Source organism: Ursus arctos, unplaced genomic scaffold (assembly GCF_023065955.2).
Source record: "Ursus arctos isolate Adak ecotype North America unplaced genomic scaffold, UrsArc2.0 scaffold_5, whole genome shotgun sequence".
Lineage (NCBI taxonomy): Eukaryota > Metazoa > Chordata > Mammalia > Carnivora > Ursidae > Ursus > Ursus arctos.
The window spans coordinates 87,399,681-87,414,921 of NW_026623067.1; the positions used below are offsets into that span (position 1 = coordinate 87,399,681).

Genomic DNA, 15,241 nt, shown 5'->3' on the forward strand with positions numbered 1-15,241 from the left:
TTGACAGAGATAGAGACAGCCAGCGAGAGAGGGAACACAAGCAGGGGGAGTGGGAGAGGAAGAAGCAGGCTCATAGTGGAGGAGCCGGACGTGGGGCTCGATCCCGTAACGCCAGGATCACGCCCTGAGCCGAAGGCAGCCGCTTAACCACTGTGCCACTCAGGCGCCCCAACTTCATTTCCTCTCTTGATTTAATATATTAGCAGATTAGGCTACTTCCATAGACAGTCCTATCTGCTTGTCTGCCAAACATGACATTTCTTGTGTCCTTTCAGGAAAAGATGAAGAACCATGAGCACATTAAGTGTTGGCAGTTGCCTCAACAGCTGTACCTGAAGTACTGATAAAGGGATCAAAGTCACCCGGAGCACAGCCTCTCGGGGCATTCTCGTGAGGGTCTGCCTTTCATCTTATTCTATTCAATCTTTATCATTAACTTGAACAAAGCCACTAAATACTAAAGGCATGCTTTGTCAAAACTGAAACGGACACAAGGCTAAGAGAACGAATCAGAACTCGTAAGGACCTTTACAAGTTAATCGAATAAGGATGAATGCAGTGCTTCAATGAGGTTACGGAGAAATTGTAGAAGTAATTTTAGGAATGGATTTGGCTTACCAGCAATGTCTGTTAAGTTCAGCAAGAGACAACAGTATGACATGCTTCCCTAATGGTGACGGTAACAGATAACATCAACATATTCCAATCGTTAACAGTCCTGAGAATCACTGACGTTGGCAATAAAGCCTCTGGACCCTGCTCTTCTCAGACCACGGAAGAACCGTGTTTAGTGCTGAGCAACGTATTTTGAGAGGGATTGAAAGTGCCAATACCAGGTTGGTCTGGAACGGACATCATGTAAGAACTGGGAAAAATGTGAAGTCTGAGGGAAGGTGTGAAGAGGTGACCACACAGAAGAGACAGGACTTTTCTGTCTAGTGTCACATGTGTGCTATTTATAAACACACGTGGGCAACACTCTTCTAACAATGAAATCCATCCTTGTAGTAATGCTGAGTGGCTCTAACTCTGGAAGCAGTGGCTGAATAAAAATCGTATGAAAATTATAAAAGGATTTGGCAGTAGAGAAGAGGTGTGCCAACCCTGTCTCTAGTTCCGAGACTCTTTCTCTAGCATGTGTTTATTCTATTAAGGGAGAATCACAATTCTAAATATTCTAAAGCTTCGAAACAAAATTAATGATTCGTTTTCTAATTTAACGCGTGCATAACCTATCAGCACTCAATTTACCCTTCTGAAATGGGTGAGGTCTTTGAACCCTTTGGAAGTCATGAGGAATCTTCCTCAACAGGTAGATATAATAACAATCCTATGTCTGATCTGGAAGAAGCCACTGAAGCGAGGTGGGCCTCTGTCCTGGAACTTTGAGGGTTTCTGCAATCCCGAGTCACTGTGGGAAATCCAGCCCTGCTGAACCCACAGGATTGCTGAGAACATAGGCAGGAGAGGGCAGGGACTACTCCTTCAGAGCCCTTCCGAAGTCCATCAACAACTTCTGTATAGCTGGGCTCTCTGTTAGGGCCTTCTTAGTTCACAGTTCAAGGACTATGAAATCATATGCCCAGGAGCCCATTCCAGACTTTAACAGCTATGTTCTTTGCCATTAATGCTAAATCCTCCAGGGGCTTAAATTATAGAAGTGATGTGACTGCACAATTAAATATTAGAAATGACCACTGAGTACATCCTGTTTATTGTTTATGATTTACACGGAAAATGATGGACTGGGGTTGTTGAACAATAAACCAATCATTACATTTAGACCTGGGCTTTTGAAAACTTGCATTCCATTTTAACAGTTCATATATATTTAACAGCTTATATATAAATCCAAATCACAAATAATCTTAAGAGTTAGTTAGCTCAGAGATAAACGATTAAGAAACACAATAGAAAATCACATGGATCTACCTTTAAATATCAGCATTCATATTACAAAGAAGAAGAAAATGTTTTAAAAAAATAAAATTAGGTCAAGTCACTTAACATAGAGAATAAGAGAAACAATATTTTTATCAATATTTATACTTATTCCTAATTTTCCTTCATATATTCTTAACTTTTCCGAAAGAATCTAAACAGTATTTCAGAGGATCAAACAATATTTTGGCATCTGAACTTTTCCACCTCTGCTTGTATCAACTTGTTACAATGAAAATCCTAAAATCTCAATTTTCATAAAAAAAATTTTTTTAAGCCAACTCTTTTTCAACTTTTCTCCTTCATAGCAGCTGTTTATAGACAGTAGGGAGCCAAGAATGAAGGAGAGAAACAGATGGAAAGCAAAAAGTACAACCGCTATCTTAAGTTCAGCTCTCAACACTACTGGTTGAGTTTGGAACCCAAACCTCTTAACAACTGGCAGATAATAGCTAAATCTTAACAGGCAAAGAAGAAATATTTTCTTTGGGACAGCTGCTACTAGGAGAAAAAACTGACGTCCCTTAATACTGCCTAAATATAATTTGTGGCTTACTACAGAGCAATCTGTAGCAATGTCAGTTTAACCAGTAAGCATCACAACCGATCAATATTACTTAAAGGAAACAAACAACAACAAAAAAGAAACAAGAAAAGGAAAAGAAAAAAAAAAATCACACTAGCCACAAAGTTCCACAATATACACATGAGAATTAATTTTAATCTGATTTGACTCCTTGACACTAACTGATCATCAATGAAATATGGTATGGAAAGATCACAGAGTAGAAAACAAGCAAAGATTAGTTTATACAACAGTGACTATATACATCAGAAGGAAAACATGCTAGCTAATGCAACATTAAGGCCTGAATGTAAGCATTTCCAAAGTCACAGAAGCCCCAAAGAACCCCTAAATTACAGTCACCACATTACATGCATGCAATGTTCAGTTTTGTTTTACCCATAAAAGGATACACAGTATTTTGCTGTAAATACCAGACACACATTTACAATATATGCAAAAATTAGAATGCAAGTGTTATGTTCCTTATATTTAAGCCTCAAATGTGCCAACAGTGAAAATTCATTTAAGAATGGAGAAAAGAGATGGAATATAAATACTCAGAGAAATTACACAAATAAAATGTAATTTTGCATTTGGGAAGCCATATAAATACTCCTTTTACGTGTCCAAACTAAATTATCAATGTACTACTCAGATGGATGTACACTCACTACGTGCTTTACAATTCTACTTGCTCAAATGTGGTATTCTAACACCTATCATTCTCTGGTGCTGACAGCAAATCACATCTGTAAGTTAAATATTATGTCCATTTGTACATATTTGCCTACTGGGTGTGATCAGCTAAACGGAAAGCTGTGCAGTCTTATTTTGGGGTTATATAATTATGGATGACCCTAAGGGCCAAATTTCCCCTAAAAACAACTAAGGAAAGCTCATTTCCTCACTATTATAGAAGAATCTGAACAGAACTCTTTTAGAGGGCAGATCGGGGGTCAGGGTCATCTTTTCTCCTTTAGAGAAAGGTAAAACAAGAAAGGAACCGTGTTACATGTTCAGTTCTGCTCATAGTCACTAGATGATCATATAATTTACTCCCTTTTCACCCAGGGCTTAATTTGGTTTAATTCAAAACAACCCATTTTTATTATTTATTTCCAGGTGAATAATTTTATCAAAATAAATTAGTGTAATGAAACAAATGCTGAAAATGTACTATGAATAATCCTTGTTCAGGAATACTTTAAAGGAATAAATTATAACACAGTAAGGTTTAGATATGTTGTAAAAAGATGCGGCCAAATCTGTCCTATACCCCATCAATGTTATACGTTATAAAAGTTGGTACCATTAAACTTCTGGTTTTTTAAGGATCAGATTTCCTCTTGGGATACAACAGAATGTTTAAACACTTTGATGCACGTTTGCAAACTTTCCAAAATATTTCAGAACAAAATTACTTTAAACAAACTGTATCTTCTATAAATTTATATACTTATTTATAAATTTATAAATTAAAAAAACAGTATTTATTTAACAAATGTGCCATGAATGTTCTCAAGTATACTGTAACCAGGTAGAAAGGGAGAAAGGATTTCATAAGGGCCATCTAATTCATCTCATCATACCAAACACTGAGCACACTAGATTGTTCATAAGCTTCACTAGCCTTACCTCAAGCACCAACCATAGTAAAACACCCATGCCTTTTGCTAACCTTACTTTAAGCACATCCACCATTTAGAAAAAGAAAAAAAAATTATTTTACTATCTAATCATTCCAAGGGGATTACATTTAAGATTTTAAAATTTTGTGATGTTTAAGCCAAAATTCTAGCCTTTGTTTGGCAGTCTAAAAAGTCCTAATGTTAAGGAAAGATGGAGGAGTAGACACCTTCCTAAAAAAAAAACAAACACTCAGTATTATGAACCAAGAGGTTCTGATGTAGCAAAAGCAAAGTGACCAATGAAAAAAAGCATGTTTTAGAATTCTTTTTATTTCCAATGAAACCAAATTTTACTACTGTTGTGATCACAGTCTTCACATTTGATGCAAATAGGAGAGCTTAATTATAATCACTCAGTGGCAGTACTTCAGACAAAACCAATAATATGTGCCACATATATGATTATTTTTTCTGGAGAGAGTTAATTGGTAAGCTTGGCTTTACAATTAATACCAACATATTCAACTAAAGAAAATGGATGCACTGCTTCAACATTCAGCTTGAAAATGTTTAGTACTTTCTGCGAACCTAAATTTAGTTTAGAAAGGTTAATATTCTTCTTTCTAAACTATGGCATAGACTATATATAGCATTTTAAATTTATTTATATATAATTATTTGCACATCAGATTGAGAAGGAATTTGCAGATTGATTTTGACAGAGTGATCGCATTCAAGCGTTAAGGTTTAGGGGGCTTCTGCAGAGCTGTCGCCAGAAGGGGGTGCCTCCTGGTCAGGCTCGGAGGATGGAGCTGCCGATGCCTCGATGACAGCAGGTGGGAAGTGGCGGCGGCACACAGGGCACGTTCCCGACTAGAGGGGGAGGAAAACAAGGTCAGAGCCAAAGGAAAGGTCTTAACTGCCACACAATATCTTAGCAAAGAAAAAGAAAACAGTATCTGTTACACAAAAAACAAATCAAATAAAAACAAAAACTAAATCAACTTTAACCCACACAATCCAGAGACACAAAATTGTGATGCTATTTCCTCTTTATCCCAACCAGATTCTAATTTCTTTGAGGGTGAATAGTGTCTCCTAATTGTGTTTGTATCTCTCAGTCAGTCGTCTTTCATTTAGAATTAACGGAGAGTCTACTACACTCCTTGCCCAGCACTGGTGCCATGGGGGAGTGTGAGCAAGGAATCACAAGGCACGTCCTCACCTGAACTGAAGTAGTTTTATTATTTACTCCATGATGCCTACATTAGAGAAACCACAGACCTAATTAATTCACATATTTGTATCACCAAATCATCCCCTAGGATGGTCCTCCCTTACATATATTGAAGCCTCACTTAAGTTTATGTCAAAACAGATGGGCCTCACACCTTCCTTATTAGCCATAGAACTCCTTTTCAAGAAGACATGGAGAGTTAAGTGCCTGCTAACTAGGAAGGAAGATGGGACAGGGAAAGCAGTCATACTGTGAGTACATCCTTGGACCAAAGATTATAGAGATGTGTCATCTGGTGATAGATTATCCCCTCGAGAATATGTTTTTTCCTCTCAAAGAGGCAGCCCTGATAGAAATCATGCTGTTGAACAAAGATTTGTATCCTGGGGATCTCTTCCCCAGAGGAAAGGCTTTTTCTTGATGGGAAAGAGACCGAGGAGATTATTACTTTGGGTTAGAGCCAACTCAATGACAATTCAAAGCTGTACAACATATATAATGTTGACAATTCAAGAATTTAATTTAGCAAGCACTTATTGTGCTCCTGCCATACAGACTGGGCGTGAACAACAACATTTTAGAGTCACATCAATGTGGTCTCAAATCAACCCATACCAGCTGTGTAACCCTGGATGAGTAACAGTCACTGGAAAATGAATAAGGATATGTCCCAGTATGTCCCAGAGTTATTGTGAGAATTAAATGAGAAAATACACAAGTCATCTACCACCGCCTGACACATAGCAGGAACATTTAGATCCTTCTTAAGGCTTAGATACTATCATGGGAATTTAAATAAAGGGTATATGAAGGACAGAAAAGGTGGGATTTAAGCTAGCCCTACCTAGATCATCTAATCTTACGGATGGTACGGGGGAAAACTACACCAGCTAAGCAAACATCAACAAATGTACAGACGAGTAAATCTGAATAAACACGCTGGGGGCTAGATCACAGAAGGCCTTGAAAGCTGAGAGAGAAACTTCAAACTTTATAATGGAATAGTGAACATTTCTGCATTGGATTTTACAAATCTTAAGTAGAACTTGGACATCCATGAAGTGGCAGTAGAAGGGTAGCAACAGCAAAGAAAGAGAAAGGAAAGAAAGGAAAGGAGGAAGGAGGGGAGAAAGAGAGGAAGGGGACAAGGAAGGGAGTGGCTGTAGGGAAAAGAGGGAGTTATATCCCTAAGTAAATAAGCTGTGAAAGTGATTTGGGAATTTCTACCTTACTGCCTGTAAATATACTTTATGTAAAAATATAGTTCACAGAGAACATTTAAGTAAGACTCTTTCTTTTTTTCTTAAGTAATTCAAATGTTGTTAAAAATTATTGGGTAAATATTTAGGGAGAATATATATAGTTGGAATAAGAGGTACATGGTAGGTGATTACATATTTCTCATATACATTTTCAAAGACATTGATTTGTATTAGCAGAATATCTGTATATTATTATAGTACTTTGAGTAGTGCCAAAGGCTTTTTTTTTTTTTTTTGCTTGTGATATTTTCAAAAACACAAATTTCAGGGATATGATTAAAGATCTAATTAGTTTTATCCTAAAATAATTTTTTGATATTTAATCATTTCCAAAAGTGATTAAATATGTCAAGCAATTAGTGTTGTCTATATTGTTTTTTTAGAAATGTTAGTAAAATAGTTTCACATTATCATTAATCTGTAATCATTAAGAGGTAATCAATTTTTTTTTAAAGATTTTATTTATTTATGTGACAGAGAGACAGCCAGTGAGAGAGGGAACACAGCAGGTGTAGTGGGAGAGGAAGAAGCAGGCTCCCAGTGGAGGAGCCCGATGTGGGACTCAATCCCAGAATGCCAGGATCACACCCTGAGCCAAAGGCAGACGCTTAACGACTACGCTACCCAGGTGCCCCAAGAGGTAATCAATTTTTAACACTTAATTAAAAAGTACTATGAGTATGTAGCTAAATAAAACAGGCATAAAAGATACTATCATCATTAACTTTCAGGAGGAACTATTAAAATATTAATTCCAAAAAAAGTAAAAATAAAACTCACCTTCTGTAGCCAAATTGAGACACAAGGTTTGTGAAAGAAATGGTGACAGGGAAGCTCTGTTGCTATATCATCCTTAATATACTCACTGCAACAGATTGGACAGCACTGCTCCTGACCAATCGCTGAAAACAAAAAATAATCTCATCAATCCCACAGAGTTCAATTTTAATAAAACTGAAAATCAACATATTAACTCACAGATGATACCTATGATAGAAGACCCAATCTTTGAAAAAGTAATTTGCAAACATGTTTCTGCAATACATGACAATTTGGAATTTAATAAATATTGCTTTTATAGAAAAGTTGGCTGGGGCACATTTGTTCCAGCCCATGACTTAATAAATTAAAAATATTCTTCTACTAGGTGAAAGTTTGTCAGAATCTGGTTTCATAGAAAAACTGATGAAAGTTTCTAACAGTCAGTATTTTCTCTTTCAGGTGCATTGATAATATACTTAAACATGCAATGTGTCATTTGACATCAGAGATCAACTTTGTCCTTACCAGTGTGGTCTTCAAGAACAAGGGTCTCTGGAAGACCATCAATGCTCTCCTTACTGGCTGGTGGATTGGCCACCTCAACATCCACTGCAAGAGACTCTAAATGTGCCAGTGCAGTCTGAAAAAGACATCACAGTTCCTTGTTAGAAAACACTTTAAAACAGTAATAAACTATTTTTAAGGTATCTTTCAAAATTATATGCACCACTATTCTCTTCTGCTTCAGTCCCCTGCCCTTTTTGTCTCCTCCCAAAAGGAACCACCATCACACCATCAAAAAACATACCAAAAGAAGCACCGTACTTTTCACAAGAACAATAAAAATCTATCTTGTCTCAATAACCATCTACTTGCCCACCATATTTGTATCTTCAGAAGAGTGGTTACCTCTTCCAACTTATGAGTTCCTGTGTGGAATCAACAACATGAAAAAAAGTAAACACTTTTGGACAGGCTCAACATAGGAAAGATAAAATATGACTGAGGTTACCTGATGATGTTCAAGGTATAGAAGCAAATAATGTATTCCTGAATGGCTGTATCTATCATGGCATAGAATCAGCACACCCACACGATGAGTTCACTAATATTACTAGGTTATCTGGGATGTGAACTTTATTTAGGGGTTCAATGTCTATATAAAGCTACTATTCTAACAAGGATGAATGGAACAACAGATCATATGACCTCCTACTATAATCCTTCTGTGGTTTGATTAGCCTTCTGGATACAATTAAATTAGAACTACAGGTGGGATTTACAGATATGGGATCCAAAAGGTAGAAACCCAAATACCCATCAATGGATGAATGGATAAACAAAACTGTGGTAGGTAAAGGTAAGTATACAGTCAAATTCAGAGTATTATGGTACTATAATGTAGTAATGTGTCAACTGCTTTATTCTAGTATAAAGGTTAAAGGACAGGAGTTATCACTATAGCTACAATAATTTGTTAACAATATACAATATAAAAAGAGGTAAATTGTAACATCAAAAATATAAAAGGGAGGAACAAGAGTAGAATTTTTGTATGTAATATAGTTTAGTTGTTATCACCATAAAATAGAGTGTTAAGATATTTTACGTAAGCCTCATGGTAACCAAAAAGCACAAATCTATGTTAGATTCACAAAAGATAAAGAGAAGGAAATCAAACAATACCAATATGGAAAATCCAGTCACAAAAGAAGGCAGCAAGAAAGGGAGAAAGGAAAAAGAGAACTACAAAATAGCTAGACAACAATTAGTAAGATGGTATTAGTTAAGTCCTTACTTATCAGTAATTATCCTAAATGTCAATGGACCAAATTCTCTAGGCAAAAGGCACAGAGTGGCTGACTGGATTGAAAAAGCAAGACCCAACTGTATGCTGCCTACAAGAGACCCACTTCAGCTTTAAGGACACACAGGCTCAAAGTAAAGGGATGGAAAAAGATGTTCCATGAAAATGGAAACCAAAGAAAGCAGGGGTAGCTACACTTGTATCAGAAAAAATAGACTTCAGGCCAAAAGTGGTAACAAGTGACAAAGAAGGTTATTCTTTAATGATAAAGGGTCAATTCATCAAGAGGATATAACAATGACAAATAAATATGCATCCAACATTACAGCACACCTAAGTATATTAAGCAAATAAAAGCAGATCTGAAGTGAGATACTACAACAATAAATAATAGTAGGGGACTTGAACACCTCACTTTAAAGAATGGATCATCCAGATAGAAAATAAAAAAGAAAACATTAGACCCGAACTACACTTTAGATAAAATAGATCTAAGAATATCCAAAACATTCCATGTAACAGCAAGAGACTACACATTCTTCTCAAGTGCACACAAAACATTCTCTAGGATAGATCATATGACAGGTTACAAAACAAGTCTTAGCAAATTTAAGAAGACTGAAATCATACCAACTCTCTTTCTGACCAAAATGGCAAGAAACAAAAAAAATCAACAACAGAAAGAAAATGGGAAAATTTACAAATACGTAAAAATTAAACAACACACTCCCGAACAACCAAAGGGTCAAAAAAGAAATAAAAAAATATCTTGAAACAGAAGCAAATGGAAACAACACGTCACCACTTATAGGATGAAGCAAAAGCAGTTCTGAGAGGGAAGTTTATAGTGATAAATGCCTACATTAAAAAAAAAGATCTCGAATAAACAACCTAACTTTACACCTCAAGGAAACAGAAAAAGAATGAAGTCAAAAGTTGGCAGAAAGAAGTAACAAATATTAGAGCAGAAATAAATGAAACAGAAATCAGAAAAATAATATAAAATATCAATAAAACTAATAGCTGTTTTTAAAAAAATAAACCAAAATGATAAATATTTAGACTAAGAAAAAAAGAAGAGACTCAAATAAAATTAGAAATGAAAGAAGAGAGGTTACAGCTGACACTACAAAAATACAAAGGATCATGGGAGACTACCATGAATAATTATACACCAACAAATTGGATAACCTACAAGAAATGGCTAGATTCCTAGAAACATACACAACATGCCGACATCAAGAAGAAATAGAAAATCTGAACAGACTAACACAAGTTAAGAATATTGAATCAGTAATCAAAAATTTCCCAACAAAGAAAAGCCCAGGTTTGGATGGCTTCCCTGGAAAATCCTATCAAACATTTAAAGAATTAAAGCCAACCCTTTTCAAGAAGCTCTTCTAAAAAAAAAATGAGAGAGGGAACACTCTCAAACTCATTTTATGAAGCCAGCATTATCCTGCTGTCAGAGTCAAATTAGGACGTAAGAAAGAAAATTACAGCCCAATAACCCTGATGAACATAGATGCAAAAATCCTCAACTAAATACTAGCAAGCTGAACTCAACAGCACATGAAAAGGATCATACACCACAATTAAGTGGGATTTATCCCTGGATGCAAAAATGGTTTCAACACATGCAAATCAATAAATATGATATACCACATTTAAAGAATAAGAGATAAAAATCATATGAACATCTTAATAGATACTGAAAAACACATTTGAGAAAATATATCATTCTTTCATGATAAAAGCTCTCAACAAATTAGGTATAGAAGGAACGTACCTCAACATAATTAAGGCATCCATATATGACAAGACCACAGCTAATACCATAATCAACAATGAGAGGCTGAAAGCTTTTCCTTTAAGAACAAAAACAAGATAAGGATGCCCACTCTCACCACTCCTATTCAACACCGTACTGAAAGTCCTACCCAGAGCAATCAGGCAAGAAAAAGGAATAAAAGGCATCCAAATTGGAAAGGTGTCTTTGTTTGCAGACATCATCTTTTATATAGAAAATCCTAAAGACTCCACCAAAAAGCTGTTAGGACTAATCAACAAATTCAGGGAGGTTGTATGGTACAAAATCAAGATATATTAATCAGTTGTGTTTCTATACACTAACAATGAAATATCTGAAAAAGAGATAAAGAAAACAATCCCAATCCCAATGCATCGAAAGCAATAAAATACTTAGGAATAAACTTAACCAAGAAGGTGAAAGATTCTGTTTATTGAAAATTGAAAGATGTAAGAGACTGAAGATACAATGGAAAGATATTCCATGTTAAGGAACTGGAAGAATTAGTATTAAAATGTCCATATTACCCAAAGCAATCTATAGATTTAATGTAATTCCTATCAAAATTTCAATGAAATTTTTCACAGAAATAGAAAAAAATCCTAAAATTTGTATGAAACCACTGCAGACCCTGAACGGCCAAAGCAAAGAACAAAGGCATCACACTTCCTGATTTTAAACTATACTACAAAACTGTAGTAATCAAAAACAGTATGGTACTGGCATAAAAACAGACGCATAGACCAGTGGAACAGAGTCAAGAACCCAGAAATACATCCTGGAATATATGGACAATTAGTATTTTTGACAAGGGAGCCAGGAATATTCACTGGGGAAAGGATGATGTCTTCAATAAATGACATCAGAAAAATCAGATAATCACATGCAGAAGAATAACTGCATACATGAAATTGGACCTGTATCTTAACACCACTCACAAAAATTAACTCCAAATGGATTAAGGACTTAAACATAAGATCTGAAACCATAAAATTTCTAGAAGAAAACACTGCTCCTTGACACTGATCTTGCCAATGATTTTTAGGTATGACAACAAAAGCACAGCAACAAAAGGAAAAATAACTAAGTGGACTACTTTAAATTAAAAAGCTTCTGTATATCAAAAGCCAAACTAAAGAGTGGAGGAAAACATTTGCAAATCATGTATCTGATAAGGTGTTGATATCTGAAACATATATGGAACTCAAATAACTCAGTAAAAAAAAAATAAATAAATAAAAATAAAAAAAATTTAAAAATGGGTAGAGGAAATGAACATTTTCCCAAAGAAGACACATGAACGAATAAGTACATGAAAAGATGCTCAACATCACTAATCACCAAAGAAATGCAAACCAAATCACAATGAGGTATCACTTCACAACAGTTACAATGGCTATCACCAAAAAGCAAGAAATAACGTGTTGGCAAAGACGAGGAGATAAGGGAACCCCTTGGAGACGGTTGGTGGGAATGTAAATTGGTACAGCCAATATGGAAAACAGTATAAAAGTTCCTCCAAAAATTAACAGAACTACCATATGATCCGACAATTTCACCTCTGAGTATATATCTAAAAATGAAATCAGGATCTTGAAGAGATATCTGCACTCCTATGTGCACTGCGGTATTATTCACAACAGCCAAGCTATGGAAACAACCTAAGTGTCCATCAACGGATGAATGGATACAGATGAGGTACCTATATATACACACTGGAATATTATTCAGCCATAAGAAAGAAAAAAATCCTGCAAAGTGAAATAAGTCAGAGAACATAAGTATTGTATCATATAACTTAAATGTGGAATCTAAAAAATCTGAACGCACAGAAACAGAGAGTAGAATGGTGAGGAGTAGGGGAAGCAGGAAGATGGTGGCCCAAGGGTACAAACTTCCAGTTACAAGATGAATAAATTCTGGGGATCTAATGTATTAACATGGTGATATAATTAACAATACTGTATTATATACCTGAAAGTTTCTAAGAGTAAAAACCTTAAATGTTCTTACCACAGGAAAAAAATGGAAATTATGTGAGGTGATGGAGGTGTTAACTAACCCTAATGTGATAATCACTTTGCTCTATGTAAGTGTATCAAACGAATACTCTGTATACCTTAAACTCATACAATGTTATATGTCACTTATACCTCAATAAAGCTGAGAAAAATGCGGTATATCATACAATGAAATATTATTCAGCTTTCAAAAGGAAATTCTGACACATGCTACAACATGGATGAATCTTTAAAGCATATGCTAAGTGAAATGAACTAGTCACAGAAGGATAAATACAGTATGATTCCACTTAAATGAGGTACTTAAAGTAGTAAAACTCACAGAGACATAAAGTAGAACGGTGGTTCCATGGGTTGGGGAGAGGAGGAGGAGGGAGTTACTGTTTACAACGTACTTAATGCTACTTAACTATATAGTAAATAATGGTAAGAAGGGTAAATTTTACATTATGTGCATGTTACCACAATAAAAAGCAAACTGAGCCTCCCATGTAGGAGGAGGGTTCTGCCTGACAGTTAACGTTGCCCTCTCTTGGATGGCAGACGTAACCTTTATATACTCTTCCAGGATTTAGCCCAGATAATCTCACAATGAACTATGTCTTTCCAAAAAGGATCTGTGGGGACTTACAATAGAGGACAGGGCCAAGGCCTAAGCAAAGTGAGAACTAAAAAAGGGGAAAGCAAAAAAGGTTCATCATGAGTTAGTAAATAAAGTTAATAATCCTGAACACCAATTTGACACTGAATTTGCAGAGGCTGCAAAAAGAAAAACAGTGTGCCAGGAAAGGCATTACTGACTCTTAGCTCCAAATTCACCTTTCATTTCTGTTCTGTTAAAATAGATCTGGGCCTTTTGAATATTTTTCCCTTTTTGGCCAGCATGAGGTTTTGTCAGTAGAGGGCTCTGGAGAGATCGCACGAAGGACTTTGCTTCTTGGTTCTAGTGGCCTTGCTGGGCAGGCCCCTGTAGCGGGTAACGGCTCCCTATTGTGGGCTTATGCATCACAGATGACTTCTTCAGCATGAGGCTCCTCTAGTGTGAGTGGCTTCTCCTGAGCCTAGCTCCAGAAGCACATGCCGTTTCTCCAGCGCCTGACAGACACAGTGTAAGGTAGCCAGCAGCTTCCCCTGGCACCCATCTTGGGTGGCTTTGCAGCAGTTGCTTCCAGTTAGTCACCTCCCTGTAAACAGTTTCTCTAGCACTCCAGAGGGCAGATTTCCAGCAAGTTCTGCCAGCAGGGTAGCACAAGAACTTCTCTAAGAGCAATGGCTGCGTCCTCCCCAATAGTCTGGATCTCAGCCCTGGGTGGAGATGGGGGTGGGGTGTGTGTGCTCTACTTCAGTCCTAAGGTTATTCCTTAAATCTGCTATTCCTGCTTCTGGCCAACAGGAATGGAATATTATCAATCCAAAGCCCGATTACAAATAATTGCATTAATCACAATCAAACTACCACTGTGGTCCACTGTAATAAGTGCCAACTAATACATGTGTCTTGGGAGCCCAGGTGCCTGCTGCACTTGACCTTAGGGCAATAATAATGACTATAAAATCTAACGTGGGATGGGATCCTTTAGAGTACCCTTGCTCACATATGAAGAGAAAAAGACAAACTCAGGCCCATTTACTCTCAGAGCGAGGTATTGTATAAGAACCACAGAGTTTCCATGATAGCCCTAGAACAAACAACTTATCTCTGAAGATCAAACACAAAATTTAATTGTGTGAACTACTGAATTAAAATGAGAGTTTAATCCTGTCTTGTCAAGTTTTTTAAAAGTTGTGTCACTGATTGGTTCAATCAGGATTCTGATATTTAAAATGGGAACATCTGGTTGGACTTAGAGGAAACAGACTATTTTGAATTCCCAAGTCACTCAGAGCCTCCTTTTTCCAGTAGAAATAGCATACAGACCAGCTTTCTTCAACTTGAGAATCCTGTGATGCTCTCACTTGGAATGTACATCTCTTATTACTTCTATATAGGCCCAACAGTGAAGTTACCAGAAAACGACAACATTCACCCCTCCCCCCCAAAAAGGCAGGATGATTGAGAACACATACTCTTCGGGAATGGAGATTTGGGTCACTCCACCAAGTAAAGAATCCTAACCAGCTGAGAGTCTTGCTGAAGGCACAGAAAATATGGAATGGGTTACCGAAGAAGGAAACCACAGCTATCAATTACAGCCTGTGACCAAA

The 15,241-nt window shown here is 36.5% G+C and overlaps 1 protein-coding gene across 10 annotated transcripts in view; it reads right to left on the reverse strand.

Moving 5' to 3' along the window:
- Positions 1 to 1,695: 1,695 nt before the first annotated feature.
- The window catches only part of PJA2 (praja ring finger ubiquitin ligase 2), a 128,269-nt gene continuing 114,723 nt past the window's right edge, over positions 1,696 to 15,241 (reverse strand). For 9 of the 10 annotated variants that reach the window (XM_048220807.2, XM_057307529.1, XM_048220806.2 and 6 more), the window contains 3 exons: positions 7,924 to 8,038; positions 7,417 to 7,538; positions 1,696 to 5,010 (listed from right to left, as the gene is read on the reverse strand). In XM_048220807.2, coding sequence (XP_048076764.1) covers positions 4,885 to 5,010; positions 7,417 to 7,538; positions 7,924 to 8,038 — 363 coding nt within the window. In that variant the 3' untranslated portion in view covers positions 1,696 to 4,884. Of the gene's footprint in view, positions 5,011 to 7,078; positions 7,539 to 7,923; positions 8,039 to 15,241 lie in introns of those variants that run through there. The other variant, XM_057307530.1, reaches the window with a different exon arrangement.